General features: G+C 37.5%; 1 protein-coding gene across 5 annotated transcripts in view; it reads right to left on the bottom strand.

Annotated features, from left to right (window-relative positions):
- The window catches only part of LOC136176582 (disintegrin and metalloproteinase domain-containing protein 32-like), a 151563-nt gene that overhangs the window by 88875 nt on the left and 35596 nt on the right, over positions 1-27092 (bottom strand). For all 5 annotated transcript variants that reach the window (XM_065946976.1, XM_065946973.1, XM_065946974.1 and 2 more), the window contains 3 exons: positions 21765-21836; positions 21388-21554; positions 3437-3518 (listed from right to left, as the gene is read on the bottom strand). In XM_065946976.1, coding sequence (XP_065803048.1) covers positions 3437-3518; positions 21388-21554; positions 21765-21836 — 321 coding nt within the window. The remainder of the gene's footprint in view (positions 1-3436; positions 3519-21387; positions 21555-21764; positions 21837-27092) is intronic.

Below are 27092 nucleotides of genomic sequence, written 5' to 3'. Positions count from 1 at the left end.
TCAGTTTGGCTATACAGAGATAGCTTGAAGGGCCTGGAATATGGTCTGGGTAATGACTGGGAGTGAGCACAGAATGATGTGGGAGTCCACCATAAGAGTCCCATTGTCAACACACAAAACAAGGGTCAGAGGTGCACCATAGCAGCTTTCTTGTCAGCATGCTCACAACAAAGCATGGTTTCCATCACCGAGGGTTTTGCAAACTTCCAGGGTACCCAAACATGGAGGTGGGGGAGCTGAAATTTAAGCTGATTATCCATGCTCCCAAATCAGGCACAGGAGTATAACTTTGGAAGGATTCAGACCAGTGAGTTTTGGGACCAGAACAATGCATTCAAGCATGAGGGACATCTGAGCTAATTATTGGTACTCCCATGACAGAGATGATTCCAGGTGCCACAATCAGCAAACTTTGTGGGTGCACACATCAAGTGGCGAGGAACATCACACAATCACACATCTTGATGGACAGCACCTGGGGAGGAGTTCACAGTAGCTCCTGTCCCAGAAGGAGTGCTCCAGTCCCTCCTACCTCACACAACAGTTTAGAAAAGGATCTGGGAACTTCCATTCCAACAACTGAAGAGCAGATTCTGTCCCCAACAGGGCTGTGACAACCACAGAGCAAAGGAGAGGCTCTGCCCAACATCCAGTGTAGGCTCTAGTCAGCACACCACAATCACACCCCCTATCAAGGGGACAAGGGCCAGCACACCCTGAGAAAGACATGTCAAGCATTCATATCAAAACAGTCCTTGAACCAAAACTATTGGACTTACACAATCTTACATACAGGGTCAGTTCAGTTCAGTCGCTCAGTCGTGTCTGACTCTTTGCGATCCCATGAACTACAGCATACCAGGCCTCCCTGTCCATCACCAACTCCTGGAGTTTACCCAAACTCATGTCCATTGAGTCAATGACGCCATCTAACCATCGCATCCTCTGTCGTCCCCTTCTCCTGCCCTCAATCTTTCCCAACATCAGGATGTTTTTAAATGAGTCAGCTCTTCACATCAGGTGGCCAAAATACTGGAGTTTCAACCTCAACATCAGTCCTTCCAATGAACAGCCAGGACTGATTTCCTTCAGGACGGACTGGCTGGATCTCCTTGCAGTCCAAGGGACTCTAAGAGTCTTCTCCAACACCACAGTTCAAAAGCACCAATTCTTCTGCATTCAGCTTTCAGTTCCACATAAAAACAGACCTTCAGACCAGAGTAGATGACTGTTTCTCTTAAATTCATAGAGTCAGAGAACTATAAGGAAAAGGCAGATAACTACTCCCAATTTCAAAAAGAGAAATCCTCTGAAAAAAACAATGTAACAGACCTCCCAAATCTACCAGAACCCAAGTTCAAAGAGCAGTTAATAAAAATGCTGAAGGAATTAAGAAAGACTATCAATAGAAACACACATTACTGAACCAAGGAACTAGAAATTATAAAAAGGAACCAAACAAAATTGCCAAGATAAAAACCAAGCTAGGGGAACAGCTCAGGAAAGAATGAAGAGAAGGAGTCAAAGCAAAATCGACACCCAGTTGTGGATGTGACTGGTGATGGAAGTCAAGTCCAGTGCTATAAAAAACAATATTGCATAAGAACCTTTAATGTTAGGTCCATGAATCAAGGTAAATTGGAAGTGGTCAAACAGGAGATGCCAAGAGTCGGCATCAACATTTTAGGAATCAGTGAACTAAAATGGACCAGAAAGGGTTAATTTAATTCAGACGACCATTACATCTACTACTGTGAGAAAGAATCCTTCAGAAGAAATGGAGTAGCCGTCATAGTCAACAAAAAAGTCCAAAATGCAGTACTTGTGTGCAATCTCAAAAACAACAGAATAATCTCTGTTCATTTCCAGGGCAAACCATTCAATATCACAGTAATCCAAGTCTGTGCCCCAACCACTAATGTCAAAGAAGCTAAAGTTGAACAGTTCTATGTAGACCAACAAGAACTTCTAGGACTAACACCAAAAAGAAGATGTCCTTTTCACAGGGGACTGGAATGTAAAAGTAGGAAGTCAACAGATACCTGGAGTAATAGGCAAGTTTGGCTTTGGAGTACAAAATGAAGCAAGGCAAAGGCTAACAGAGTTTTGCCAAGAGAATACACTGGTCATACCAAACAACCTCTTGCAACAATAAAAGAGATGACTCTACACATGGACAGCACCAGATGGTCAATATTAAAATCAGACTGATTATACTCTTTGCAACAGAAGACAGAGAAGTTCTATACAGTCAGAAAAAACAAGACCAGGAGTGACTGTGGCTTAGATCATGAACTCCTTACTGCAAAATTCAGACTTAAACTGAGGAGAGTGAAAAAGCTGGCTTAAAACTCAACATTCAAAAATCGAAGATCATGGCATCTGGTTCCATCACTTCATGGCAAATGATGGGGAAACAATGGAAACAGTAACAGACTTTATTTTTCTGGGCTCCAAAATCACTGCAGATGGTGACTGCAGCCATGAAAATAAAAGATGCTTGCTCCTTGGAAGAAAAACTATAACAAACCTAGACAGAATGTTAAAAAATAGACATTACTTAGCCAACAAAGATTCACATAGTCAAAGCTATGGTTTTTCCAGTACTCATGTATGGATATGAGAACTGGACCATAAAAAAGGCTGAGTGCCAAAGAACTGATACTTTCAAATTGTGGTGCTGGAGAAGATTCTTTAAAGTCGCATGAACTGGAGATCCAACCAGTCAATCCTAAAGGAAATCAACACTGAATATTCATTGGAAGAACTGATGCTGAAGCTCCAATACTTTGGCCTCCTGATGCAAAGTGCCAACTCATTGAAGAAGACCCTGACACTGGGAAAGATAGACGGCAACAGGAGAAAGGGACAGCGAGGCTGAGGTGGCTGGACAGAGGCACTGACTCACACGACTTGAGTTTGAGCAAACTGAGGGAGACAGTAAAGGACAGGGAGGCCTGGCGTGCTGCAGCCCATGGGGCCACAAAAAGTTGGACACAACTGAGAGACTGAACAATAACATAAAATTTTGAAACATTTTAAAGAATTTTCATCATACTTTTTGGTTGATCACTTGTTTTGATTTTGAAGTTATTTTATCTGTAAGACTACTTCTCCAATTTTATACCTACAAAAAAAATCTATTTAGGTTATAGAAAAATCTTTGCAGATCTTTTCATGATGCACTCTTCAATATAGTAAGGAATACAAGTGTATTTGTGATATTTTATTCTACTTTAACTTCCAAATATTTGTAGTAAGATACTTTGCACTTCAGAATACTATTAATTCTACATATTTCAAAGTTTTAACAGTGATGAAATATAAATGCAATATCTAAATGTAAATATAAATATAAAATGTGTAAAATATATGCTGTAACACTGAGAAAATTTTTAATGTATTTGTTTTTAAATAAGATTAAGTCATTACATACCAAAACAATTCCTGCAGAATAACCAGTAGCACACATCTTTCCAGGAAATGTTGCTCCCAAATAATCTGGATAATCTCTAAAGCTAAATAAATAAGCATTAAATAATAATTAACTTTGACAAACAATTCATATATGATATTTCCTGCTAAGAATTTTCCTGTAGTTCATAAAATTCTAGTCTGAAGCAAATTGAAGTAAAATCTTTCTCTATGTCTTTGTTTCACATTTGTAAAATAGTGTTAATTAAATGAGATTAAGCACTTTGGGTTTCTAAAACATATCCAGTGAATCCAAATTCTTGATGACTTTACTGTTCTTGTGACATTTAGTTAAGGTTACCAAAGCCTTTACAGGCTTCCCTGTAAAGGGACAGTAAAGAATCTGCCTGCACTGCAGGAGACCAGGGTTTGGCCCCTTGGTCAGGAAGATTCTCTGGAAGGAAACAGCAACCTACTCCAGTATTCTTGTCTGGGAAATCCCCTGGACAGAGGAGCCTGGTGGGCTACAGTCTATGGGGTCGCAAAGAGTTGGACACGACTTAGCAACTGAGGATGCACACATGCACCAAAGACTTTGATCAAACATTTCAATCAAAAGCATTTTGCCCAATAACAATGAAAAATAGCTTTAATGTAAGGATTAAAAGTTTTCACTCAAATGTAGGTAAGCTCACCATTTTCTTACTATAATGACTATATTGTTCTACAACTTAAGTTAATTTTTTTCTGCTTTGAAAAAGATTCCATATAGCCTGCCCTATAATAATAGCACTATTCTCAGAGATTTATGTAAATCATTCTATTTAATTCTCAAATCCACCCAGTGAAATAGATATTATCTGTCCCCACTGAACAAATCATATATCAGATGGAAAGTACAAATAACTTGCTCAGGGCATCAGAGTTAATAAGTACTGCTGAAGGATATGAACTTAAAGACAGTTTGAATCCAGAGCTGTACTTTCAATTACTAAGATATAGATGCTCCAAACATATTCTGCCATCTTTAGAGCCCCAGCCAAAATAAACATTCCAGGATGTATGTAGAAAAGCTTAATACTCAATTCTCAATTTAAAAGGTCCCCTCAGTCTCACCTGCACTTTACTTCACAACTGCACTGTCCCTCCACGGCTCCCTTATTCTCATGTTGTACATTCCTACCCTCCAGCACTTGTATCCAAGTATTTGCCCTTAACACCCAAGTTTAGCTTTACATTCCAATATTGAATTATTGCTTAAATTCTTTCTTCATTCAAGATAGTTCTGCCAATAGATAAGACTTTCCCCTAAACTCTATCCATACTCCTGATGATCTGGATACAATAATAACTATTTTTACTTAATACTGCCCACCCAACCTTCACATCCAATCAGTTATCAAGATTTAATGTTTTACTTCTTCAACATTTCTTGATTCCCTCTCCTCCTACAGAGGTTTAGCTACAGTTATAACTATGAATTCCATGCTCTTTGAAAAGAATTATTACTTACTCCTATATCTCTAAGTACACTGCTTCAATAACCTGTAATGCTGTCCACCTTCCTTTGAGTTTAAATATGCCTAAATCTGTCTTCACACTTCTAATTTGATCCATTACTTTGGATCTCTCTCTCACTCTTGCTCTCACTCTCATTACTTCCTCCTCCTTTAAACTATAAACAGATACACATAACGTACTAACATTAATCTTCTGCAATGACATCAGCAAGATGGCAGACTTGGGACTTTTAACCCTCATCTCTCTCTCCAGAGACACCTTTGAGAAACACTCACAGATGAGAGTACTTTTGTGGCCTAAAAGTCCAAGGGAAGGGTCCCACACCACACTTGAGCAAAAAAAATCCAGGAACATTCATATTCTTAGGTAAAAACAGTTTCACTCTGCCCACGTCACCATTCCCCCAACTCAGCCCAGCTCAGTGCCAAGACACACCTTCAGCCATGATCTCTCCCACAAGGGAAGGTGAGGGCACAATGAGTGCCCCCAGGCATGTAAGATGATGCCCAAGAGGCCCATTTTTAAATTAAATTCCACTGAGAGATGGATGGATAAAGAAAACACCATGTACATACACAGTGGAATATAATTCAGCCTCAAAAAATAAGAAAATCCTGCCATTTGCAACATGGATAAATCTGAGGCCCATTTTTAAATTAAATTCCACTGAGAGACGGATGGATAAAGAAAACACAATGGACATACACAGTGGAATATAATTCAGCCTCAAAAAATGAGGAAATTCTGCCATTTGCAACATGGATAAACCTGAGGCCCATTTTTAAATTAAATTCCACTGAGAGACAAATGGATAAAGAAAACACAATGTACATACACAGTGGAATATAATTCAGCCTCAGAAAATAAGGAAATCCTGCCATTTGCAACATGGATAAACCTGGAGGACATTATGCTAAGTGAAGTAAGCCAAACATGAAAAGTCAAGTACTGTAAGATCTTGTTTATATGTTGAATCTAAAAGGGTCAACTTATAAAAGCAAAGAGCTGAATGGTGGTTGCCAGGGGTTGGGAAATGGGGGAAATGGGAAGATGGTCAAAGGTATAAAGTTTCAGTTGCACAGGATGAATATGTCCTAGAGATCTAATGTACAGTCAGATGTCTAGAGTTAATAATACTGTATTGTATATGTGAAATTTGCTAGAGTAGACTTAAATTTCCTCACCATACACCAAAAAATGGCAACTGTATAAGATGATGGATATTTTAATCAACTTGATTAAACTTTTATAATGTATACATATATCAGAACATCACATTGTGGACATCCCTGGTAGTCAGTGGTTAAGAAAGCCTCCTAAAAAAAAAAAAAAGAAAAGAAAAAAAGAAACCTCCTGCCAGTGCAAGGGACATGGTTCTGGGGAAGAGTTCACATGGCTCAGGGCAATTAAACCCATATGCAGCAACTACTGAGCCTGCATTCCAGAGCCCACAGGCCACAACTACTGAGCCCATGCACCACAACTACTGAAGTCCACATACTCTGAGGCCCATGCTCTGCAAGAGGAGAAGTCACTACAATGAGAAACCTGCACACTGCAACTAGGGAGTAACTTCTGCTTGTCACAACCAGAGAAATCCCTCACACAGCAACAAAGACCCAGTACAGCCAAGATAAATAAACAACTTTAAATGCTATTAAAAGACCACACTGTACCCCTTAAATATATAAAATTTTTACTTATCAATTATAACTCAATAAAGATGGAAAGGAATAACAATAATAAAAGCAAATATAGGGAAATTGAGGCAGAACACATCAACTGCCCTAGGTGACAGACAGGGCTGAACTTAAATGCAGGCAGTTGGCCTCCAGAGTTTAAATTTGAATCACTACGCTACGTTATCTCAATAAACATTTGTTGAATAAAGGAAAGATTGAAAAAGGTTTAAAAAAATTAAGCTTACTATGTTTACTGTTCCTCCTTTAGGACCCAGATTATAAATTTCTGGAGTATGGAGACCACAGGAAATTACTGTTAATGATCATAATTTCAAGGTATTTATTCTAGTATATTACATTACTCAGGGACTTCCCAAGTGGCATTAGTTATAAAGAACCCACCTGCCCATGCAGGAGATGTAAGAGACGTGGTTTCAATCCCTGGGTCAGGAAGATCCCCTGCAGGAGGAAATGGCAACCTACTCCAGTATTTTTGCCTGAAGAATCCCATGGACAGAGGAGCCTGGCAGGCTACAGTCCATGGGGTCACAAAGAGTCAGACACAACCGAAGTGAGTTAACATGCAGCACGTTACTCACATGAAAAATACATTGGTGCTTTAAAATAACATCAAGATATCAAGAAGGATCATTACTTAAGTTTAAGGATGCTGACTGTACCATAATTTCTATATTTCTAATGGGATAAATTCCCTGTCACCAGTCTCACTATTAATGCACCAAAGTACAACATCTTAAAATTAGGAAAGGGGTATGTCAAGGCTGTATATTGTCACCCTGCTATTTAACTTATATGCAGAGTACATCATGTGAAATTTCAGACTGGGAAAAACACAAGCCGAAATCAAGACTGCCGGGAGAAACATCAGTAGCCTCAGATATGCAGATGACATCACCCTTATGGCAGAAAGCAAAGAGGAACTAAAGAGCCTCTTGATGAAGGTGGAAGAGGAGAGTGAAAAAGCTGGCTTAAAACTCAAAAAACTAAGATCATGGCATATGGTCCCATTACTTCATGGCAAATAGATGGTGAAACAATGGAAACAGTGACAGACTTTATTATCTTGGGCTCCAAAATCACTGTGAATGGTGACTGCAGCCATGAAATTAAAAGATGCTTTCTCCTTGGAAGGAAAGCTATGACAAACCTACACAACATATTAAAAAGAAGAGACATTACTTTGCCTACAGAGGTCTGTATAGTCAAAGTTATGGCTTTCCCAGTAGTCATGTATGGATGTGAGAGTTGAACTATAAAGAAACCTAAGCGCCGAAGAACTGATGCTTTTGAACTGTGGTGTTGGAAAAGACTCTTGTGAGTCCCTTGGACTGCAAGGAGATCCAACCAGTCCATCCTAAAGGAAATCAGTCCTGAATACTCACTGGGAAGACTGATGCTGAAGCTGAAGCTCCAATACTTTGGCCACCTGATGCGAAGAGCAGACTCACTGGAAAAGACCCTGATGCTGGGGAAATAGACGGCAAAAGGAGAAAGGGACAACAGAGAACGAGATGGTTGGATGGAATCACTGACTCAATAGACATGAGTTCAAGCAAACTTCAGGGGAGATGGTGAAGGACAGGGTAGCCTGGCGTGCTGCAGTCCACGGGGTTGCAAAGAGTCAGACACTACTGAGCGATTCAGTAACAACACTCTTTGTCAGCAATGTGATGTCTCAGCTTTTTAGCTTTCCTTCCAAGGAACAAGGATCTTTTAATTTCATGGCTTCAGTCCACATTGATCTTGGAGTACAAGAAAATAAAATCTGTCACTGTTTTTCTTAGCAACCTTCAAATAGACAACAGTATTGTTACTTTTATACAATTATACTTTGTATAATTATACTTTGTAAAAGTGTTCAAAATTATACTTTTCGATCACCTTCACCCATTTGTTTGTTTGTTTTTGATTACACTTATAAGTCAGTCTCAATGTTAGTCACTCAGTCGTGTCCAACTCTCTGTAGCCCCATGGACTGTAGTCTGCCAGACCCCTCACAGTCCATGGGATTCTCCAGGAAAGAATACTGGAGTGGGTTGCCATTCCCTTCTCCGGGGGATCTTCCTGACCCAGGGATTGAACCCAGGTCTTCTGCATTACAGGCAGATTCTTTACTGTCTGAGCTACACATATAACTAAGAGTAAACAATATTTGTCTTTCTCATTCTGACTTATTTCACTTAGCAAAATGCCCTTAAGACCTACACATTTGTCACAAATGTAAAGATTTTCTTCTTTTTATGGTCAGATAGTAATTCACTATGTATAGAAACCTATTTTTTCTTTATCCATTCATTCATTGCTGGACAAATAGGTTGATTCAATGTCTGTCTATATCTATATCAAATAAAGTAGGCTTTACTTCCAGAAGCATTGGTACATCATATAATGCTTTCAACAGATGAAGAAAACCATTTGATAAAACTTAAAATTTATTCACAATTTTTAAAAAACTTTTAGTAAACATAATAAACATTTTATTTGACAAACAGCATCTACAAAACCTGTAATGCAATTTTATACTTAATATTGATACACAGAAATCTTTCCCTTTGCAACAACAATGAAATAAAGATACTTGTTGTTACTTCTATTCATCATATTTTAGTGGTCCTAGCTAACACACTAAGAAAGCAATTTGCATAAGTGTTAGACGAGAAAAAATAAAACTACCACAACTTTCAGATGATATGACTGTACATGCAGAAATTAGAATATCTCTACAGATAAATAATTAACATTTAAAAATGAATTATATAACATAAAAAGTGAAATCTAATGTGAATTGTGGGATCTATTTAGTAATGCATCAATATTGGTTCACCATCCTTAACAAATGTATGACACCAGGGCAAAATGTTAATAATGGGGGGAAACTGAGGTAAGAGTCGTGGGGGAAAGGGAGTATATGGGAACTTCCTGTACATTTTTCTTGATTTTTCTGTAAAGCTAAAACTGATCTAAAATAAAATTCATTAATTTTAAAAATTAACACAAAATTTGTAATTCTCTATATACTGAATATCCTCAAAAGTTCAGTGAAAAGTAAGGAAATATAGTTGAAGAAATTAAGACAGCAGGTTAGGAAACCCTGAACTCACGTCCTCCCAAGGGCACACCAAAATTATGCATATATCAGAGCAACTATAGGAATGACCTGAAATCTAGTATGAAAGAATTTCCAAAATTAATGATATAAAGAAGGGAGCCACAATGAGACAGGTGTGAAGGCAGAGACTTGGTCCAGCCAGGACTGACACATCCAAGCCCGCAATGTGTCTACAAACAAGAGGCATATCACAAGCTTGATCCTCATTGAGGATCAAGAAGTCTGAGTCCCAGCCAAGCTTCCCAGCACAGCCACCTTGCACTGAAAAAGTGAACCATCCTCCTCAAAGTTGGACTTTGAAAAACAGCAGGGCTTACATTCAGGAGAGCCAGAGGGCTACAGGAAACACATACTCCACTCAGAATACACACAAAATCTCACATGCTCTGACTCCCAGCATAGAGGTAGTCATTTGAAAGGAACCTGGGTCAGGCTATATTTGCTGAACTTGAAGAGCATCCGAAAGAGGCAGGAGGTAGCTGAGATTAAGATTCTGGTGGTAGACATTTTTGGAATCTCTTTCTACTGTGCTAACAATGACATTGTGGAATCCTCCCCTTACCCTATTAATGAGGGGGCATGCAATACCCACCAGCAGGGCCTGCAGCAGCTGTGCGTCATCAGAGAGCACAGCAGTCACAAGGCGAGCAGGTCTTGCCCACCAGTGGGCCTACAGTGGCCTCAGAGGGCAGTGCCTCTCAGCTAGCCAGGCTGGAAGCCAGCCTCAAAACCAGGATGCCAGAGCAGTCAGTCACGGCACAGCAGAAGGGGACTAACAGCCCACACAGGGGACACACTGGACCACTTAGCTCTAATGGCCATGGAGAAATATGCCGCCAGACCTCATAAGATGCCTCCCATATAAGGCCACAGAGAACCAGGCAAAACGACGAAAGAGAGGAGTATGTTCAAATGAGCAAACAAGATAAAACCTAGAAAAACAACTAAACAAAACAGAGATAAGCAACCTACTACCCAAAATGAGCTCAAGGTAATAATCATAAACATGCTCACTAATGTGGAGAGAAGAATAGATGAATACAATGAAAGTTTCAATAGTTAGAAGATATTTTTAAAAACAATCAGAGCTAAAGAATACAATAAATGAAGTAACAAGTACCCCAGAAGGAATCAATAATAGGTTAGATGGTACAGAGAATGAAATGGATCAGTGTTCTGGAAGGCAGAATAGCGGAAATTACCCAATTTAAAAAGATAACAGATTTTAATAATAAAACAAGAAGCTCTGGGGCAACATGAAGTGACATTCACAATCACATTGTAGGCACCCCAGAAAAAGAAAAAAAAATGAAAGAGGCAGAAAAATTATATGAAGCAATAATAGCTTTAAAAATTCCCTAAAGAAGAAAACAGACATCCAGGTCCAGGAATCACTGACAGAACCCAAGATGAACCCTAACATGCTCATACCAACAAATGGTATAATTAAAATGTGTAAAAGATAAAGAGGAACCCTTAAAACCCAAAGAGAAAAACAAATGATCAAGTACAAGGAAATTCCCATTAGACTATCAGCTGACTTTTTAGCAGAAATCTGAAGTCCAGAATAGAGTAACATCATATATTCAAAAAGATAAAAGGAAAAAACTAAAACCAAGAATACTCTACCTGGCAAAGATATCATTCAGATTTGCAGGAGAGATAAACAGTTTTACAGAAGAGCAAAAGCTACCAGAGTTCAGCTCCACTGAAACAGAAAGAAGAAAGGTTAAAGAGGCCTTCTCTAAGCTGATAAGGACACAAGTACAAATAAGTAATATTACAAAAGGAACACAAGAGAAGATTCTACACATGGACATCACCAGATGGTCAACATGAAATCAGATTGATTTATGTTCTTTGCAGCCAAAGATGGAGAAGCTCTATACAGTCAGCAAAAACAAGACGGGGAGCTGACTGTGGCTCAGATCATAAACACCATGTTGCCAAATTCAGACTTAAATTGAAGAAAGTAGGGAAAACCACTAGACCATTCAAGTATAACCTAAATCAAATCCCTTACAATTATACACTGGAAGTAAGAAATAGATTCAAGGGACTGGATCCGATAGACTACCTGATGAACTATGAACAGCAGTTTGTGACACTATATAGGAGACAGGGGTCAAGACCATCCCCAAGAAAAATAAATGCAAAAAAGCAAAATGGCTGTGTGAGCACTCCTTAACAAATAGCTATGAAAAGAAGAGAAGCGAAAAGCAAAGGAGAAAAGGAAAGATATACTCATTTGAATGCAGAGTTCCAAAGAATAGCAAGGAGAGATAAGAAAGCCTTTCTCACGGATCAGCGCAAAGATAGATGAAAACAATAGAATGGGAAAGACTAGAGATCTCTTCAAGATAATTAGAGATACCACGGGAATATTTCATGCAAAGATAGGCACAATAAAGGACAGAAATGGTATGGACCTAACAGAAGCAGAAGATATTAAGAGGAGGTGGTAACAATACACAGAACTATACAAAAAAATATCTTCATGACCCAGATAATCAGAGGGTACGATCACTCACCTACAGTAGGTCATCCTGGAATGGAAAGTCAAGGGGGCCTTAGGAAGCATCACTACAAAGCTAGTGGAGGTGATGGAATTCCAGTTGAGCTATTTCAAATCCTAAAAGATGATGCTGTGAAAGTGCTGCAGTCAATATGCCAGCAAATTTGAAAAACACAGCAGTGGCCACAGGACTGGAAAAGGTCAGTTTTCATTCCAATCCCAAAGAAAGGCAATGTCAAAGAATGCTCAAACGACCACACAATTGCATTCATCTCACACGCTAGTAAAGTAATGCTCAAAATTCTCCAAGCCAGGCTTCAACAGTACGTGAACTGTGAACTTGCAGATGTTCAAGCTGGATTTAGAAAAGGAAGAGGAACCAGAGATCAAATTGCCAACATCCGTTGGATCATCAAAAAAATAAGAGAATTCCAGAGAAACATCTATTTCTGCTTTATTGACTATGCCAAAGCCTTTGACCATGTGGATCACAACAAATTGTGGAAAATTCTTAAAGAGATGGGAATACCAGACCACCTGACCTGCCTCTTGAGAAATCTGTATGCAGGTCAGGAAGCAACAGTTAGAACTGGACACGGAACAACAGACTGGTTCCAAATTGGGAAAGGAGTATGTCAAGGTTGTATATTGTCACCCTGCTTATTTAACTTACATCCAGAGAACATCATGTGAAATTCTGGGCTGGATGAAGCACAAGCTGGAATCAAGATTGCCAGGACAAATATCAGTAACATCAGATATTCAGATGACACCAGCCTTATGCAGAAAGTGAAGAAGAACTAAAGAGCCTCTTGATGAAAGTGAAAGAGGAGAGTAAAAAAGTTGGCTTAAAGCTCAACATTCAGAAAACTAAGATCATGGCCTCCGGTCCCATCACTTCATGGGAAATAGATGGGGAAACAGTGGAAATAGTGACAGACTTTATTTTTCTGGGCTCCAAAATCACTGCGGATGGTGACTGCAGCCATGAAAGTAAAAGATGCTTACTCCTTGGAAGAAAAGTTATAACCAACCTAGAAAAGTTATGACCAACCTTTGTTACACCAATAAAGGTCCATCTAATCAAGGCTATGGTTTTTCAGTAGTCATGTATGGATGTGAGAGTTGGACTATAAAGAAACCTGAGTGCCGAAGAACAGATGCTTTTAAACTGTGGTGTTGGAGAAGACTCTTGAGAGTCCCTTGGACTGCAAGGAGATCCAGCCAGTCCATCCTAAAGGAAATCAGTCCTGAATATTCATTGGAAGGACTGATGCTGAAGCTGAAACTCCAATAGTTTGACCACCTGATGCGAAGAACTGAGTCGTTTGAAAAAACCGTAATACTGGGAAAGATTGAAGGTGGGAGAAGGGGATGACAGAGGATGAGATGGTTGGATGGCATCACTGACTCAATGGACATGAGTTTGAGTAAACTCCAGGAGTTGGTGAGGGACAGGGAGGCCTGGCGTGCTGCAGTCTATAGGGTCGCAAAGAGTTGGACACAACTGAGTGACTGAACTGAACTCAGTGACATTGATTGATTCATGGGTATTGAACCATCCTTGTGTCCTGGGATAATGCCACTTTACCATGGTGTTTGATTCTTTTAATGTATTGTTAAATTTGGTTTGCTAACATTTTGTTGAATATTTCTGCATCTGCTTTCATCAGTAATGGCCTGTAATTTCCTTTTATCTGATACGTTTGTCTGATTTTGGTATCAGGGTGATGATGGCCTCATAAAATGAGTTTGGAAGTGTTCGTTCCTTCCTCTGCAATTTTTTGGAGTAGTTCCAGAAGGATAGGTATTCACTCTTCTCTAAATGTTTGGTAGGATTAACCTGTGAAGCCTTCTGGTCCTGGACTTTCGTTGGTTGGGAATTTTTAAATTACTGATTCAATTTCAGTACTGGTAATTGATTTCTTCATATTTTTTATTTCTTCCTGGTTCAGTCTTGGGAGACTGCACTTTCCCAGGAGTTATGTCCATTTCTGCCAGGTTGTCATTTTATTGGCATATAGTTGTTCACAGTACTGTCTTATCCTTTGTATTTCTGTGGTGTCTATTTAGCATCTCCATTTTCATTTCTGATTTTATTGCCTAGGTCTCTCTCTTTTTACCTTGATGAATCTGGCTAAAAGTTTACCAATTTTGCTTACCTTTTAAAAGAACTCACTCTTAGTTTCAACTAAAATATCACTCTTGGTTATCTTTCCTATTTTTCTTCATCTCTATTTCATTGATTTCTTCTCTGTTCTTTTTTATTTCCTGCTTTCTACTAACTTCTTTTAGTTCCTTTAGTGTCAGTTTAGGTTGATATTTTTCTTGTCTCTTGAGATAGATTGTATAAACTTCCTTCTTAGAACTGCGTTTGCTGTGACCCTAAAATTTTGGAGCATTGCATTTTTATTTTCATTTGTTTCAAAGTGTTTTGTGATTTTTTTTTCTTTAATTTCTCCCAACCCATTGGTTATTTAGTAGCATCTTATTTGGAATCTATTGTTTCTGTTATATCCAGCTTTTTGCTTTTGATTAACTTCTAATCTCATACTGCTGTGGTTGGGAAAACTGCTTATTATGATTTCAATTTTAAATTTACTGAAAATTGTTTTGTGCCTGTCATGTGATCTGTCCTGGAGAATGTTCCATGTGCACTTGAAAAAAAAGTATATTCTGCTGTTTTGGGATGGCATATATATTTAAGTTGATGGTATCTTAAGTTGCAACACATTCTAACAGTTTTACATTTTATTGCTACTAATGTTTTTTATGTCATATTTTGCATAATTTTTGTGTATATCTTAACTACTTATTGTGGATATAGATAATTTTACATCTTTTATCCTGTAAAAGAGACTCTCAAGAGTCTCCTCCAGTACCACAGCTCAAAAGCATCAATTCTTCGGCACTCAGGTTTCTTTATAGTCCAACTCTCACATCCATACATGACTACTGAAAAACCATAGCCTTGATTAGATGGACCTTTATTGGTAAAGTAATGCCTCTGCTTTTTAATATGCTGTCTAGGTTGGTCATAGCTTTTCTTCCAAGGAGTAAGCATCTTTTACTTTCATGACTGCAGTCACCATCCGCAGTGATTTTGGAGCCCAGGAAAATAAAATCAGCCACTGTTTCCCCATCTATTTGCCATGACTTGATGGGACCAGAGGCCATGATCTTAGTTTTCTGAATGTTGAGCTTTAAGCCAACTTTTTCACTCTCCTCTTTCACTTTCATCAAGAGGCTCTTTAGTTCTTCTTCACTTTCTGCCATAAGGCTGGTGTCATCTGAATATCTGATGTTACTGATATTTGTCCTGGCAATCTTGATTCCAGCTTGTGCTTCATCCAGCCCAGAATTTCACATGATGTACTCTGGATGTAAGTTAAATAAGCAGGGTGACAATATACAACCTTGACATACTCCTTTCCCAATTTGGAACCAGTCTGTTGTTCCATGTCCAGTTCTAACTGTTGCTTCCTGACCTGCATACAGATTTCTCAAGAGGCAGGTCAGGTGGTCTGGTATTCCCATCTCTTTAAGAATTTTCCACAATTTGTTGTGATCCACATGGTCAAAGGCTTTGGCATAGTCAATAAAGCAGAAATAGATGTTTCTCTGGAATTCTCTTATTTTTTTGATGATCCAACGGATGTTGGCAATTTGATCTCTGGTTCCTCTTCCTTTTCTAAATCCAGCTTGAACATCTGCAAGTTCACAGTTCACGTACTGTTGAAGCCTGGCTTGGAGAATTTTGAGCATTACTTTACTAGCGTGTGAGATGAGTGCAATTGTGTGGTCGTTTGAGCATTCTTTGACATTGCCTTTCTTTGGGACTGGAATGAAAACTGACCTTTTCCAGTCCTGTGGCCACTGCTGAGTTTTCCAAATCAATGTCATATATATTGACAAACTGAAGAGTAAAATATAGTCATTTGAACCAACACAGAAAAAGCTTTTGACAACATTTACCATGCATTTATGGCAAAAAATTCTCAACAAAATGGGTATAAATGACCATTTTGTTCATTTGCTAAGGTACATTTTAGTTAACTATTTTGTGGCCCCATGGCCTGTAGCCCACGAGGCTCCTCTTGGGGATGGGATATCCCAGACAAGAATACTGGAGTGGGTTGCTATTTCCTTCTCCAGGGGTATTCCCAGGGATGGATGGAACCCATGTCCCTGCATTGGCAGGCAGATTCTTTACCACTGAGCCACCAGGGAAGCCCTATGAAAGAATATACTGCACATAATAAAGGTCATATAAGACAAACCTGCAGCACCTAAAATCATACCTAGGAATGAAAAACTGGCAGCATTTCCTCTAAGACTAGGAACACATCAAGGATGACCACTCTCACCACTATATTCAACATAGTATTGGCATCCTAACCATAGCATTCAAACTGGAAAAAGAAGTAAAAGGAATCCCAACTGGAAAGATGAAGTAAAACTGTCACTGTTTGCAGATGACATGATACTATGTATAGGAAATCCTAAAGATGCCACAAAAAACTATTAGAACTCATCAATGAATTTTGTAAAGCTGCAGGATATAAAATTAATATAATTAGTTGTGCTTATATACACTAATAAATTTTACCAGAAAGAGAAGTGAAGAAGACAGTTTTGGGCTTCCTGATGACTCAGTGGTAAAGAATCTGACTGCCGATGTAGTAGGCACAGGCTCGATCCCTAGTCCGGGAATCCCACATGCCATAGAGCAACCAAGCCCATGTGCCACAACTATTAAGCCTGTGCTCAAGAGCCCAGAGCTGCAAATACTGAAGCTAGTGTGCCCTAGAGGCCATGGCAGCACAATGCAAAGCCTGTGCACCACAACTAGAGAGGAGCCCCTGCTCGCCACAGTTAGCGAAAAGCACACACAGTGATGAAGGCCCAACACAGCCAAAAATAAATAAATAAAATAATTTTTAAAAGAACAATCATTTTTAAAAAACTGCTTAAACTTCTTTATAAAAACACAATCTTATTTACAATCACATCAAAAAAAATTAAAAGACTCAAGAATAAATCTAACCAACATATAAAAGACCTATACTCAGAAAACTAGTAAAACACTGATGAAAGAAACTAAAGAGAACACAGAGGGAAATACATATGTGTTCATGTATTAGGAGAACTATTGTGTTAAAAATCTCATACAGTCTATAGATCCCATGTAATCCTTCATCAAAATAGCAACAGCATTTTTCACCAAATTTGAACAAAGAATACTATAATTTAATGGATTCTCAAAAGACCCCAAATAGGCTAGGCAATTCTGAGGAAAAGAACAAAGCTGGAAATACTTCATTCTTTGATATCAAACTATACTATAAAGCTGTATTAATTAAACAGTGATGTACTGGCACAAAAAACAGACACATAGATCCATGGAACAGAAGAGATAACCCAGAAATAAATCCGAGTTTATCTGGTTGATAATCTGTGATAAAGGAAGCATGAACACACAAGGGGTAAAAGAGAGCCTCTTCAATAAATGGTGGTGGGGAAACTGGACAACCACATTCTTGAAACTGGACATTCTCCGTAACATATTCAAAAAAATCTCAAAGGGGATTAAGGAATTAAATTAAGTCCTAAAATCTTAAAATCCTAGAAGAAAAGATAGGAAGCAGAATCTTTGATATCAGTCTTGGCAGTATTTTTTATAATCTGTCTTCCCAGGCAAGGGAAATAAAAGCAAAAAATAAACAAATGGGACTACATGAAACCAAACTGCTCTGCACAGTGAAGGAAGACACCAACTAAATGAAAAAGCAACCTAATGAGTGGAAGAAGATATTTTCAAATGATATATTTGATAATAGATTAATATCCAAAATATATAAAGAACTCATACAACTCAGCACTAAAAAATCAAATAAGGCATGCATGCTCAGTCATGTCTGACTCGTTGAGACCCCATGGACTGTAGCTCGCCAGGCTCCTCCGTCCATGGAATTTCCCAAGCAAAAGCACTGGAGTGGGTTGCCATTTCCTCTTCCAGGGGATCATCACACCCCGGGATCAAACCCATGTCTCTTGTGTCTGATTTGAAAATGAACAGAAGATCTGAAAAGACATTTTTCCAAAGACATAAAGATAGCCAAGAAATACATGAAAAGATGCTCAGTATCACTAATTATCAAGGAAGTGCAAATCAAAAGCACAATGAGATATCATTTCATACTTGTGAGGATGACTAGTAACAAAAAGTCTACAAATAACACATTGATTATAGATTTAGTTTTATCTCTAAACATGTCAAGAGGTTGTTTGTGGGACTTGAAAAATTACTTTGTAATTTGTTTGCTAAAAGTAATAACTAAATTCATGGCAAAATTGGCTATTTAACTGGAAGAAAATAAAATTTTACTTATCTTTTGTTATACAAATATTAGACTAAAATGCATCAAAAACTCATTTATAAAACATAATAATATTTATTCTTTAACAAAAATTTGCATACTAAAATTTAGGGCTGAAGGAGATCTTCATCAAATAGGAAATCCAGAAGTAAAAATAAGATTAACAAACTTGGCCTTAAAAACATTAAAGATTTTATGGAGCAAAAAAAAAATTTAAATATCTATAGAAAAATTACAAACATGGAAAAAGTATTTTTGATATATATAAACAATGGATTAATATCTAAACATTCAATAAACCCTTACAAATTACAATGAAGTAGTTAAATAACATGAAAAGGCAATTTCAGAAGGACAGATCCAAATGATTAACAAACATGAAAAGATGCTCAAATCTACTAGTCTTTGGAGAAAGGAAATTAAAAAACATTTCAATTTTATATCCATCAGACTGTCAAAAAAATGAAAAGAAAAATAACCCATCCTTGACAGACACGGGGGAAAGATTAATCTTACATATGCAAAAAGAAATATCACCATGCCAAATTCAAATATATATACATGCAGATTTATTGAAAGATGTGATGATCATAATTGCTAGTAAATTTTATATGGATACAATGATAAAGTATATACTTACAATTGATTTTTAGAAAACTAACATTTAAAATAATGTAAAAAATTCATCAGGATAAAATATTCTAACCTACTCTACCAAGCCTTTGATCAAAACTCATTATAATAATATAAACTTCCAAAGATAAATCCCTTCTTTGTATGTAGTGATTAAGATTATGGACTCTGGAGTTCCTAAGTGTAGGTCCAAACCCTAGACATACCACCAGAATCAAAACCCTGAGTTGGTTTAGTCTCTTGAAATGTCAATCTCCTCATCAGTAAATGTTGATAAGGATAGAAATAAATTTTAGTAATCTTCTTTTATTGTCTGATAACCAGAAAGAGAACATGAGGGCTGAATGAGTGCATAAAAAATACCCAAAGTGTGAACAGTCAAAAATGAACAATTCCCGTCTTTGTGCCAGTACCATACTGTCTTGATGACTGTGGCTTTGTAGTAGAGTCTGAAGTCAGGCAGGTTGATTCCTCCAGTTCCATTCTTCTTTCTCAAGATTACTTTGGCTATTCGAGGTTTTTTGTATTTCCATACAAATTGTGAAATTATTTGTTCTAGAGAGCCCAGAGATAAATCCACGAACCTATGGACACCTCATCTTTGACAAAGGAGGCAAGGATATACAATGGAAAAAAGACAATCTCTTTAACAAGTGGTGCTGGGAAAACTGGTCAACCACTTGTAAAAGAATGAAACTAGAACACTTTCTAACACCATACACAAAAATAAACTCAAAATGGATTAAAGATCTAAATGTAAGACCAGAAACTATAAAACTCCTAGAGGAGAACATAGGCAAAACACTCTCCGACATAAATCACAGCAAGATCTTCTATGACCCACCTCCCAGAATATTGGAAATAAAAGCAAAAATAAACAAATGGGACCTAATGAAAATTAAAAGCTTTTGCACAACAAAGGAAACTATAAGTAAGGTGAAAAGACAGCCCTCAGATTGGGAGAAAATAATAACAAATGAGGAAACAGACAAAGGATTAATCTCAAAAATATACAAGCAACTCCTGAAGCTCAATTCCAGAAAAATAAACGACCCAATCAAAAAATGGGCCAAAGAACTAAACAGACATTTCTCCAAAGAAGACATACAGATGGCTAACAAACACATGAAAAGATGCTCAACATCACTCATCATCAGAGAAATGCAAATCAAAACCACAATGAGGTACCATTACACGCCAGTCAGGATGGCTGCTATCCAAAAGTCTACAAGCAATAAATGCTGGAGAGGGTGTGGAGAAAAGGGAACCCTCTTACACTGTTGGTGGGAATGCAAACTAGTACAGCCACTATGGAAAACAGTGTGGAGATTTCTTAAAAAACTGGAAATAGAACTGCCATATGACCCAGCAATACCACTTCTAGGCATACACACTGAGGAATCCAGATCTGAAAGAGACACGTGCACCCCAATGTTCATCGCAGCACTGTTTATAATAGCCAGGACATGGAAGCAACCCAGATGCCCATCAACAGATGAATGGATAAGGAAGCTGTGGTACATATACACCATGGAATATTACTCAGCCGTTAAAAAGAATTCATTTGAATCAGTTCTAATGAGATGGATGAAACTGGAGCCCATTATACAGAGTGAAGTAAGCCAGAAAGATAAAGAACATTACAGTATACTAACACATATATACGGAATTTAGATAGATGGTGGCGATAACCCTATATGCAAAACAGAAAAAGAGACACAGAAGTACAGAACAGACTTTTGAACTCTGGGGGAGAACGTGAGGGTGGGATGTTTTGAAAGAACAGCATGTATACTATCTATGGTGAAACGGACCACCAGCCCAGGTGGGATACATGAGTCAGGTGCTCGGGCCTGGTGCACTGGGAGGACCCTGAGGAGTCGGGTGGGGAGGGAGGTGGGAGGGGGGATCGGGTTGGGGAATACGTGTAACTATATGGCTGATTCATGTCAATGTATGACAAAACCCACTGAAACGTTGTAAAGTGATTGGCCTCCAACTAATAAAATAATATTTAAAAAAAAAAAAAAAAAAAATGAACAATTCCCTAAATTAAGCTAGAACAATATCACAAATCTTTGATTTCTAAGAAAACTGAAACATTATTCTTACATGAATAAATATGCAATATCATGAGGCCTCAAGATAAGATAGGACTTTTTCCATTCTAAAAATCTATGCAATAATTCATCTGCCTCACCAACTGTAGAGATCTTATTTTTATCGGACCACAATTCCAAAGATGACAGCACAACAGAAACTTTAAATTGGGCAAACATCTAAAAAGAGAAAGATAAATACATGAAAAATTAGTTTTTATGTATTAAATTAACTACATTTATAATTAAACTAATTCAATGTTTGATATATTCACACTCAATTTATATGGACAACTTAATTCTTCAGAAGCGCCACATCAAGTTAATGTGAATTACAATTTCAAAATTAGTATGAATTTTTCTAACTAGTAAGAAATGGAAAATACTTACCGAATTTACAAGGCCGATAATTTCGATGACTTTATTTGTTACTATCATGCTATCAGAGCCCAGGTAATCAAACTGAAAAACAGAATTAATTTAAAATTTAAATATAATTTATTATATAATATGTTTGAGATTTACTCTCATCTACTCTCTCAGGTTGAAGCTCCTCTGGGGTTAGAACACTTCAAAATAAGACAGCAACAAAAAATGAATATAAATGGAATCACTCACATACTGTAGGATATAAAATTGTATAGCCACTCTAGGTGATAGTTTGGCAACTTCTTTCAAAGCAAGTAATGGACCGAGCAATTGTACTCATGGGCATCTATCCTAAAGAAATAAAATTTGATGCTCACAAAAACCCATGCATGTGTGGAAACAACTCATATGTCCTTCAATGGTCAATGGGTTGCTGGTACATTCATAACATGGTACTCAGTAAAAATGCTACTTAGCTATAAAAAAAAAAAAAAAAGATGTTACTGAACTGTTGATATATGGAACATCTTGGGTAAACCTAAAAAAAATTATGCTACGTACAAACAAATCTCAAAGGATACATACTCCATGATAACATTTATGCAGTATTCCTGAAATCATAGAGGGAGAAGTTGATTAGTGACTACCAAAGGTCAAGAAGTAGGGAAGCAGGGAGAGATGGGAATGACTCCAGAGGGATAACATAAGAAAGCCTTCTGATGACAGTGCCCTTGAGTGTCTCCATCCCAAGCAGTGGTAGTTATGAAAGCCTACATATGTGAAACTACCACACAAAACCACACATACACACACACACACACAAATGAGTGTATATGGTATAACTGCTGAAGTCTGAATAAGCTCTGAAGAATGCACACTACCCCTTGGATATTCCACAGGACCCTCAAGATAAACATATTCAAAACTACACTGACTATCCTCCCTCAAAAATATGCTCCCACTCAGATTTCCACTTCTTCATTATCTATGCTTCTATTTTCATTTAGGACCTCCCACATTTATTATACTACATGTTCTATGACAGCAAAACTTTTTCTTTTTTTTTTTTTTCGATACTCTATTCCCAATAAATAAAACAGTAACTGGAGATGTAGATGATGCTTAATAAAGTTATCAAAAAATGAATAAATTAAATCAATTTACAAGTTCTTCTAACTGACCCTCAGTAACTTTTAAAATTGGCCTTTCCCATCTATAGATTTATAAAAGTTTATCTTTGATTACTGGAATAGTCTCTTAAATGCTTTATCTTTCTTCAATCTTTTCACCAGCATTCCTGCCCCTACATTGTTACAAACATGATTCTAAAACGAAAATATCAACATGTCATTACTCTGATTAAAATCATTCATTGACTGTCTATTACCTTTAGGATAAAATCCAAGTATCATGTCAGTTCTTCATTTCTTTCCCTTTCCCCTCTTCAGCCTTGTGTATTAATCTTCCTAAACTTCATTCAGTTATCTGAACAGAACAGTCTTACGTGCCCTTGCAAAGAAAGGTTTCATAATAGGTCTTCCTTGGCCCTATCCTCCTCCCACTGCCAAACTAGCCAAATCAGAACACAACCTCCAACAAGCTCCTTTATCAGAATTTTTTTTCCAGGTTTTTCACTTTTACAGGTTAGTAAAAAGTGAAAGTGTTAGTCACTCAGTTATGTCTGACTCTTTGTGACCCACGGACTGTAGCCCACCAGGCTTCTCTGTCCATGGGATTCTCCAGGCAAGAATACTGGAGTGGGTAGCCATTCTTCCCCAGAGTATCTTTCGAGCCCAGGGATCTAGCCCAGGTCTCCTGCATCTCTTGCACTGCAGGCAGATGCTTTACCATAAGAGCCACCAGGTTCTCACGCTCCAATTCCCCTGCCCTAATCATCCAAAGGCAAGGTACAAAATACCTTTAAACAACCTCGATTCTCCAGAACCCACTGCAATTTTCCAAACTAGCCGATCCTAAACCTGTTTACCTTGCCTTGCTATTTCTTCCTATAGGAATCATAATAAAGGTTCCTGCCATGTTTTCCTATGGCTCCTTCTGTCTCCTAACCTACTCTTGGTGATTTCCCACGTGGCATGATGTGGTACACCCTTTCCTCCTGAAAACTGTGAAACAAAGTGTCTTTCCAAGAGCAATCATCTCCCCATCTGTTAGCAACAGCATGCCTAAATAATAGCAAAATTAAACACTTTAAAACACCTAAAAAATAAAACACCTACTTACATGCTCTTATAGTATCCCAGGTTACAGTTCTGTCTCTATATCTTTCTCCAGTAATGCGCTGGTTTTTTTTATTTTTAAAATTTGAAAGTATGATTAACACATTTATAGGAGATTTGGGAAATACAGAACAAGGTTACATATAGTTCCACTATATATTACAATTATTTTTTAAGTAGGTAAATTAAGATTCTTAGTTGGAGTTTCAATAGCAGATTCTCAAAAATTAGTGGAATGAATATACGGAGAAGTAAAAAGGATATAGTAAACCTGAAGAGCACTATGAGCCAATTCAATATAATTAAGATTTATACAATTTTCACACAATGGTAGGATAAAAATTCTATTCAAGTTCCCATAGATGATAAACTAGAAGACACTGGAATATATCCAGGGACATAAGTGAAGTGGAATTCACTCAGTCATGTCCGACTCTTTGTGACTCCATGGACTATACAGTCCATGGAATTCTCCAGGCCAGAATACTGGAATGGGTAGCCTTTCCCTTCTCCAGGGTCCAAGGGCATCAAACAAGGCATAAAAATTTCAAGGTGTAAAGGTACTGAAATCATACAGAGTCTGTTCTCTTATCACTGTGGAATTATATTAGAAATAAATATCAAAAGATATTTGAAAATAACCCACATATTTTCAAGTACCATGTGGCATTTACCAATAGAGTTCTTTGACGTAGCCACTGAAAACCTCAATAAAGTTAGAAGACTGAAAAAAACAGAGGGTGACTGCAGAGAAGAAAGAATTTTGGTGAGAAATTAATACCAAAATGAGAAATTAATACCCAAGATATTTTTTAAAATCCCATGTATGTGGTAATTAAAAGTCCACTTTTCAATGATGGATATATCTAAGAAGCCCTAAAGAAGGAAAATCAGAAAATACCTGCAATAGAATAAAAATGAAGAGAATGTACCAGAACTTGTTGCATGTAGCTGAAGCTTCTCAGTACAATTAAATACAAAGTGGAGTCTTGAATAATGTGTGAAAACAAATAACAGACACTAGCATAAAATTTTGTTAAATGTGAATAAAATCTGTACTTCAGTTAATAATACTGTATCACATGTTAATTTCCTGGATTTTTTTAACAACATAATATCTCTTTAAATTCTCAGAATTGGATTAGAAGTTTCAAGCCTGATTCAAATTTTCCTTAAAAAATCACTAAGATAATAAATTTTCTAGAATTTTAGCAGTAATACTAGATGCCAAAATACATGGAACTATATCAAAGTTTTGAGTGAACATAAATTAGAAATCTAGCATTTTATTCAAACTGAGTCAAACAAGTGGAATCAAAATGTCATAAATATTTTAGATAGGCAAAATTCATAAATATTCTAAAATACATATTATACATACTATTTATACACACACACACACACACACACACACACAAAAGGCTTGAGAAAGAAAAACAACATCAAAAAAGAGACAGAGAAATCAGAACACACAAATTAAATGAAATGAGAAGACCGAATATGAAATAGAAAAAGTGAAACAAATGATAAAAGTAAACGGTCATCTTATAATCCAATTGTTTTTAGACATGGCTGCTCATTAGAAACACATCTGGAGCTTTGGAAAACAAAAGCGATACCTTGGCAATTGCATTATTTTTTAATGCCAAGAAAATTCTGATATACATTTGATTTTTAAAAAGTGAGTGTAGGATTTTCTATTAAACAGTAGATTTAGTTTAGATATAGGATCTATTATTTTCTGTTGACCAATCATGAATCAATCACATTAAAACAAATAATTGTTATATAATCAAAATAGTAAAATATGTTTATCAGTTTTCACAATCAATAGCCAAACAAAAAATAAAAGATGATTGTAATTTCAAGTCATAATTGAAACTTGATGAACCTAACAATATAAATTACGTAATAATTGGGGGAATAAGTAGAGTGATATGGTAACTGGAAGAGCATACATGGGCATGTTTTCATCCACCCAGCGAGTCAATGTCATTTGGTTCAGTTCAGTTCAGTTCAGGTGCTCAGGCGTGTCTGACTCCCGGCAACCCCATGAAACGCAGCACACCAGGCCTCGGTGTCCATCACCAACTCCCAGAGTCTGCCCAAACCCATGTCCATTGAGTCAGTGATGGCATCCAACCATCTCATCCTCTGTTGTCCCCTTCTCCTCCTGCCTTCAATCTTTCCCAGCATCAGTATCTTTTCAAACCAGTTAGCTCTTTGCATCAGGTGGCCAAAGTATTAGTTTCAGCTTCAAAATCAGTCCTACCAAGGAACACCCAGGACTGATCTCCTTTAGGATGGACTGCTTGGATCTCCTTGCAGTCCAAGGAACTCTCAAGAGTCTTCTTCAACACCATGGTTCAAAAGCATCAATTCTTCAGCACTCAGCCTTCTTTATAGTCCAACTCTCACATCCATATATGACCACTGGAAAAACCATAGCCTTGACTAGATGGACCTTTGTTGACAAAGTAATGTCTCTGATTTTTAATATGCTGTCTAGGTTGGTCATAACTTTCCTTCCAAGGAATGTCTTTTAATTTCATGGCTGCAATCACCATCTGCAGTGATTCTGGAGCCGAGAAAAATATAGTCAGTCACTATTTCCACTGCTTCCCGATCTATTTGCCATGAAATGATGGGACTGGAGGCCATGATCTTAGTTTTCTGAATGTTGAGCTTTAAGCCAACTTTTTCACTCTCCTCTTTCACTTTCATCAAGAGCCTCTTTAGTTCTTCTTCACTTTCTGCCATAAGGGTGGTATCATCTGCATATCTGAGGTTATTGATATTTCTCCCAGCAATCTTGATTCCAGCGTGTGCTTCTTCTAGCCCAGTGTTTCTCATGATGTACTCTGCATATAAGTTAAATAAGCAGGGTGACAATATACAGCCTTGACATACTCCTTTTCCTATTTGGAACCAGTCTGTTCATGTCCAGTTCTAACTGATACTTCCTGACCTGCACACAGGTTACTCAAGAGGCAGGTCAGGTGGTCTGGTATTCCCATCTCCTTCAGAATTTTCCAGAGTTTATTGTGATCCACACAGTCAAAGGCTTTGGCATAGTCAATAAAGCAGAAATAGATGTTTTTCTGGAACTCTC

Source organism: Muntiacus reevesi, chromosome 10 (genome assembly GCF_963930625.1).
Source record: "Muntiacus reevesi chromosome 10, mMunRee1.1, whole genome shotgun sequence".
Lineage (NCBI taxonomy): Eukaryota > Metazoa > Chordata > Mammalia > Artiodactyla > Cervidae > Muntiacus > Muntiacus reevesi.
This window is presented reverse-complemented; position numbering and strand designations above follow the sequence as displayed.